The sequence below is a fragment of the Phallusia mammillata genome, chromosome 2 (assembly GCF_965637545.1).
Source record: "Phallusia mammillata chromosome 2, kaPhaMamm4.hap1.1, whole genome shotgun sequence".
Classification (NCBI taxonomy): Eukaryota; Metazoa; Chordata; class Ascidiacea; order Phlebobranchia; family Ascidiidae; genus Phallusia; species Phallusia mammillata.
In genome coordinates, this window is record NC_137253.1 from 599732 (window position 1) to 606952 (window position 7221).

Sequence of the window (7221 nt, forward strand, 5' to 3'; positions counted from 1 at the left end):
TATTACTTTGATAGTTGATAGACGAAACCACAATGATGAGGGACGAAACTACACTAAATTAAAGTTTATCAATGTACAACTTTGAAGATTTGGGAGGGGTTACGCCACTGCCCTATGGTCGCCCTGCACAGATTTGACTTCGAATTACATTTGTCCAATGACTGTTTTTACAGTTATATCTCGCACTTGCTACGTGATTTAAATTTATTTTCTACTCTGATGGATTCTTTCTGCAAGCGCTTTTGAATAGTTTTGCCTAGAGTCAAAGTGGTTTTAAACCGACTCAAGCAACATTTCTAGCCATTCTTTAGTGTAAATTTTATTTTAACGACATAAAAATAACATAGGGAACTTTAAAACACAATATTGCAAGAAAACACAAAAATAATGAAACGACAGACGAAAGTGTGCATTTCGAAAACTCGATCAAGCAGATGGCTGAAAGGCAATTGTCGTTCCTCACTGCATATCTGAAAAACAAACAAAATAAAATTGGTTGGAAAGTCAAAATTAATAAACACAAAAAATATGAAATAGGGCAAACATGAACTGCTGAACAGCTTTTGTTTTAGGCTGGACCATGACTTTACTGCCGATGTAAATGTTATGTGTCAACGCTAAGCACAGTGACGAATTTATGGCTCACAAACACAGTCACTAATTCTGGATGCATTATATTCGCTACAGAGTTGTAAACAGACCTGAAATTGGAGCCCGAACCCGAATCGATTTTTAGTAGCCCGTTCAGGCCCAAAAGTTTGATTGACAGGCCTATACATTGAAGCCTCAGGAAAGACCAAGACAACAAACACAATAGACAATTGGTCTTGAACAAGGCGGTCTAGGGCTGTTTGACATTAGGTCAGGTCCAGCAACTGGCTATTTATAGCTGGGTAATTTTTTTAACTGACTCAAAGTGGAAAGTCAGGCCTAAATAAAGTCCGTTTTTTTTCAAATAAAACCCAAGCCTGAACCCGGCCCGACTTACAAGTTTGATTCGTTAATTTACCTCTGTTGTTCCGAAAGATGAAATACCACTTTAATAAAGCTATTACAAATATAAACGCGACGAGACCACAGACTATTCCGGCGATAGCCCCGGGCGACAGGGTATCACTGCCTTCTTCTTCTGCACCTGCAAAACGAGAGATTTATGGTCAAACAACTTGAACACAATTCGCCACGGATTTGTAAATACCTTCGGGTTCGCAGGGTAGGGGCTTCCCCGACCATGTTCGATTTGATTGACAGGTCTTGTTCACAACGATCCCGCCAGCACCGCAGCAACGTGTGGGCATCGTCGCACCAACCGATGTGTTGTAAACCTTGTAGTCGTCGCCGTTTTTGACGAAACACACGTTTTCGGGAAGCTCCTCGCAAACGGCTTCAAACAACAAAAAGTCTAAACAACATTTTAACGAAAACAATCTCCTGTGTAGTTAACATAACAAGATTTGCCTTATTATCGAAAACTTTGAGTTGGCAACAACTTTAAAACATGAAACTAGTTTGATTATCCCTAAATGTATGACGTTGGTTTTACGGACATCCTGTTTTACAAACAAAAAAACATTAAGTAGACACGCCCCGCGTTACAACAAGCAAATTTAATTCAAAACAGTTTAACGCATATTTTACATTTCCCTGCAAGCTAGAGTCTTTGTCTTGTAACAGTTTAGATATAATTGTAAATCAGCAACCTAATTATTGTGCCTTTCAAGTTTAAACAAAAATTACGAATCGGTTATATGTTTAAGTCCTTAATTTTATTGGGTCATCGCAATTCGATGTTAAAGCGTTTTTAGATTTCAAAAGACAAATTTCAAATTTCAATTTCAAACACACACCTGCACAAGTAATGTTGCGTTTCCAGATATTTTTCGCGATGCAAGTCGCCGATCCGTTTCCCCACCATCCGGGCTTGCAACGCAAAACTACTTTACCACCAATCCCTGTTCGTCCAAACGACATCATTGGCCGGTAAGTCGCAGTTATCAGGTAGAAATTGCTGCAGAATGCTGAAAAGCAACATAGGATCTTAACACGCAGCTGCGCCAAATGCAAAGTGGTAACCAAAAATGCAAGTTTGGGAAATCTTTATTTCCAGGTAAAAATCAGTTGACGATCTTATAAAGAACAAATATACTTTAACCTGGTAATAAATATAATGAAAGGTGGAAATCGTTGCAACAATGGCAATGGAGCAGGGAATGATTCCCACAATCAATTGGTAACCAATTGTAGTGGGAACTCAGTTAACATAAAACGTTTATTGCTTTGAGCAAAGGCGCCGTGTTTAGCAAATTAGAACAAGCGAAAATTGTGCTTTGCACTTTGCTCGCGTTTTTTTTATACCTCGGTGTTGCAAAACTCAACACTATTGCGCAAAAACCCCGCCTCACTGCTGCGTAAATTACATCTCTCGTTTTAAGTCCATGAAAAACAAAAGTCATTCGCCCTAAAACTTAAATTATTACAATATACATTATATACAACAGGCCCGTTATAGTTTTTATCCACCAAGCTACGAACTTTGGAAGGTTCTAGTTTTAAGTACAAGTATTGCAAATTAAATTTCTGTCATAATTTACATTTTATGATAAACTTCTCACCTTCGCAGAGAGGAAGCAAAACCAAAAACCCGATCTTCAGCAGCATTGTCAGCCCGATGAACTGGCAACAGCAAGTTACAAAGCAGTTTCACTACAAACTCACAAGCTTACAATGTTTTGCAATATAAAGTCACACTAAAAAAATCAAGAAAAAAAATTAATCAACGAAACCTCTTGACACTGACTTGCTCCTACACCTAATTATCCTGCTAGACATGAAACTAAAAATCGAAACTCTACCCCGCTTTGTTTGTGTGTTGTTTCGAACCAAACTTATTCGTTTATTGCGGCTATCCCATGTGCCACTTTCAGTAAAAACCCAAATATGTAAACTCTGTATAGTTTCTTACACTAGTTATAGAGCTATGCTACATAATACAACGGATGTCGTTGGTGTTAAGCGTGCGCTCAAACAAGCAAGTAACAACAAGAGCTATTTTACACACACCAGCGACAGTCTAAAGGTTACAACTAGGCTACCCTTAAACTCAATACGACACCACATAATTTACATTATCACAATACTTTTGCGAGGTTTTCCCCCATAACTTCCAACCGTACATCTCGAGTGCCCTTTTCGTTTATGGCACCGTTAACTTTATGCAACGGTTTCTTAGAAATAGCATTAGCATAAACTAGCGACCCTATATCCTAGCGAACCTTTCGTAATGTCACGTTTAGACTAAGAATTACGTAAGCTACCGCAAACACCCCAAAACATTACGTACATGTGATTACAACCACGAGTTTAACGTTTATACGTTCAAGAAATATTATTTTACATAAAATTATACCGACTAAATCAGTGGTTCCCAACCTTTTTACGATCTCGTACCACTTGGACGCTCTGTACTGCCACGCGTACCACTTCCTGCAGAACAACTAATTTGAAAGAATCATCTTTTATTCAGAAGAAGAATATTGGCTTACTAAAATAACACTAAAGTACCACAACTAAATATAATGAGGTTTTAGTTTACTGTCCACCAATTGGTCTATTAGTTGTTCTGCAAGAAAATCAGATAAACAAAATATAGAGTTGTGAATTCCGGTTTTTGTTAAAAAAATAGAAGCTACTCGCGTACCACCTGAAAAACCTTCGCGTACCACTAGTGGTACGCGTACCATAGGTTGGGAACCCCTGGACTAAATTAATACTTATAAGTTACCTGTTTGCACTTGATGTAACTTTGCTTGAAATTTACTGCTTCGAAAAACCTATTTGTTATAAAATTAGGTTTGTAAAACTCCGTTAATGCGTTTAGAACGCGGACCGACCAAACTTTACAAAATACCTTGTTTAGCAAAGTAAGCTAAGGGACGCACAACCTTTTCGTGAAGTCGGTGGCATCATAGGTATTTTTTATTTTACTAACGGCCCAACAGTACTGCAGAATTCCTGCATCCTTTCAGACCAAAAAGTTATTTGAGAATTGAGATAAAACTAAGTCAACTAACTATCACCAGAAGATATTTTATGCCAAAATGTTGCCGGAGCTTTGTGGCAAATAATTTGGTGATTGTTCTTCCCTAGATTTCAGTACAGCAGTTTATGAGTTTAACACTTCACAAATGTCAAATGTTTTTAAACAGTGCAACGTAAGTAACAAAAAAAAGGAATTACTTGTTTCCGATTCCGTGGCGCTAGTGTAGTGTTTTCGTATTCCTATGTACCATTTTCATGCACGGTTTCAAAATTAATACAATACAATACAATATTTCACCCGATCCGTCTGGAAGTCCCCGATTAAAATCGGCTGTGTTACGCAGAATAATGCGTTTCTTATCGGGCGGGATTAGAATCTTTAGAACCTGTGTTATAACACAGCCCGATTGCGGACGGTTTTATCGGTAATGGCAGTGGAGCATTAAATTTGTTTTTTATTGGCAAATATTATTTTTGCTGTGATAATAATCGCAGGTAAATTGGGTTTTATATCAAAATGGCAGTTAATTGTAAAACAGCAAGACAAAAACAAATGCATTCTAAGCTGTAAAATGAATATGTTAAACACTAAAATGAGCCAAGAATCAAGATTGAAGTACCTGATTGGCATCAAGGTTCTGGCAATGAAGCAATGCAAAGAGACCTTTCAGTGAGAAGAATTTCACGTTATTACCTTTATATGAAGCAAAGTGAGGACCAGCACACTGTCATATGAGGGCTTGTAGATTGGATTTGAATTGAAGTGATTCACAGTAAGTGGCTGTCTTGTTACTGCCTTTCTAAACTCAACACTTTCTGTATCTCTGGCTGATGTTATTTTGAATTTTAGCACAGTTAAAACCCCTAATATTGAATATTAACTCTGTTTTATAACACTTGCTTATTGGTGACTAAACTCAAGCCTCTTTTGTTTAACCCATAATTGTCAAGTCAAATGAGCATACACTTTATCTTTATTTTTTTATTGCAGTTCACCATCTGGAAAAATACTTAAAGCTTGAAAAAATCAACAGAAACATTCCATATCAAAAAAATTGAAGAAAGTCTTTCATTGCGGAAGAATTTTGTCGACAAAAACAGCTCTCTCTTAAAGTGTCAGCAAAATCATTGATGTATACAACCTGTTACTTGCCTCACAGGAGAAAATTGTATGTCGAGATATGCACCACATACTTTAGTTTTACATGAATCAAATCGGAATATGTGTCATTTCTTTTCCACTGTTCTACCTGCCTGCAAGTTTATTTATTAGTTCTTATACCCAAATTAAGAATTTGTATTCAAACATTTGTAGGCGTTGATATTATTTTACCTCCATGGTGATTATGGTCTCATGTAAATTCTGAGAATGTTTTGCACTCTGATGTAGAATCGGACAGTGAAGTGATTCATCAGACATAAATCGAGAACCTCTAGTTTTGACCAGTAGTCTGCATGATAGCATGTTGTAACAATTGGGTGGTTCAACCTCATTTTTCACATGATATCCGGTTTAATTTTCTTAATAATTCAGCAAATCATTACATTTTCAGCTGTACAATATTGTTTCACCTTTTTGTTTTATTTTAGTCTGTTTACTTAAAGATCCTTGTTTAGTATGTACTATGTACTTGTAAATGCAGGTTTTAACTGACCAATCAACCAATTGCTATGAATGTAATTATTTATTCTCTTCCCATTTATTTCTGCTTTCATATAACTATGGGACTCAACTTGAAAATGTTGAAGTGTGGAAATTGGTTTCATAAGGTGCTTTTTCCATCAATAAAGTGTTGTCCTCACTGTGCATTTGGTGTTTCATCATTTTCATTGGTACAGGCTTTAACGTGTTTGAGACCACTAACTGCTTGAGGTAGCCTATATGTAAACGGTTTTTACACGCCAACTCTAAACAACATTCAGTAAACGCTTGCAAAATATCGTTAAAATCTGATCATAACCTCGTAAATGAGAGACGTGCATCATAAGCGAACGCAGGGCATGACCGCTTTAAAAATGATTTTTGGACTGTCGAATTATGTAGCCTATAAAAGCTCCAGATGACAAACGGTTAAAGATAAACACAAACGGTTTTCACAGGTCAACTCTAAAATACATCCAGTAAAGGCATACAAAATGTCGTTTAAATCTGATCATAACCTCATAAATGAGAGGCGTGCATCATAAGCGAATGCAGGGCGTGACAGCTTTAAATATGATTTTTGCGCAGTCAACCAATGGTATAGGTACAAGCTCCAGATGTTAAACGGTTTAAGATAAACACAAACGGTTTTCACAGGTCAACTCTAAAATACATCCAGTACAGGCATACAAAATATCGTTTAAATCTGATCATAACCTCGTAAATGAGAGGCGTGCATCATAAGCGAATGCAGGGCGTGACCGCTTTAAATATGATTTTTGCGCTGTCGACAATGGTATCCAAGCTCCAGATGTTAAACGGTTTAAGATAAACACAAACGGTTTTCACAGGTCAACTCCAAAATACAGCTAGTAAACGCATACAAAACATCGTTTAAATGTGATAATAGCTTTAAACCGTTTAAAATCTGGAGCCTGTACATGCTATATGGGTAGACCGCGCAAAAATCATTTTACAGCGGTCATGCCCTGCGTTCGCTTATGATGCACGCCTCTCATTTACGAGGTTATGATCAGATTTAAACGATATTTTGTATGCCTTTACTGGATGTATCTTAGAGTTGACCTGTGAAAACCGTTTGTGTTTATCTTAAACCGTTTAAAATCTGGAGCTTCTATAGGCTACATAATTCGACAGCGCAAAATTATTATTAAAGCGGTCATGCCCTGCATTCGCTTATGATGCACGCCTCTCATTTACGAGGTTATGATCAGATTTAAACGATATTTTGTATGCCTTTACTGGATGTATTTTAGAGTTGACCTGTAAAAGCCGTTTGCGTTTACCTTAAACCGTTTGTCATCTGGAGCTTTTATAGGCTACATAATTCGACAGCTCAAAAATCATTTTTAAAGCGGTTATGTCATGTATTCGCCTATGATGTACGCCTCTCATTTTCGACGTTATGATAAGATTTTAACGATATTTTGCAAGCGTTTACTGAATGTTGTTTAGAGTTGGCGTGTAAAAACCGTTTACATATACCTCAAGCCGTTAGTGGTCTCAAACACGTTAAAGCC

General features: G+C 37.1%; 1 protein-coding gene and 1 long non-coding RNA gene across 4 annotated transcripts; one reads left to right on the forward strand and one right to left on the reverse strand.

The window, feature by feature from the left end:
- Positions 1 to 242: 242 nt before the first annotated feature.
- LOC145214356 (uncharacterized) lies at positions 243 to 2740 on the reverse strand. Of its 3 annotated transcripts, none has more exons than XR_013857028.1 (5): positions 2613 to 2740; positions 1848 to 2018; positions 1199 to 1384; positions 702 to 1135; positions 243 to 470 (listed from the first exon to the last, which is right to left on the reverse strand). XR_013857028.1 is itself a non-coding variant. In XM_080082870.1 (5 exons), the coding sequence occupies exons 1-5, from the start codon at positions 2656 to 2658 to the stop codon at positions 460 to 462; spliced, it is 540 nt and encodes a 179-aa protein (XP_079938996.1). In that variant the 5' UTR covers positions 2659 to 2740; the 3' UTR covers positions 243 to 459. The 3 variants fall into 3 exon arrangements, 2 of the variants coding, with proteins under 2 accessions (XP_079938996.1, XP_079938995.1); XM_080082870.1 differs by having other exon boundaries at positions 1010 to 1135; XM_080082869.1 differs by having other exon boundaries at positions 243 to 1135.
- A 1591-nt stretch (positions 2741 to 4331) lies between these two features.
- LOC145213902 (uncharacterized) lies at positions 4332 to 5845 on the forward strand. The gene is made up of 2 exons (XR_013856914.1): positions 4332 to 4811; positions 5030 to 5845. It is a non-coding gene; the product is annotated as an uncharacterized LOC145213902 (long non-coding RNA).
- The last annotated feature ends 1376 nt before the right edge of the window (positions 5846 to 7221 follow it).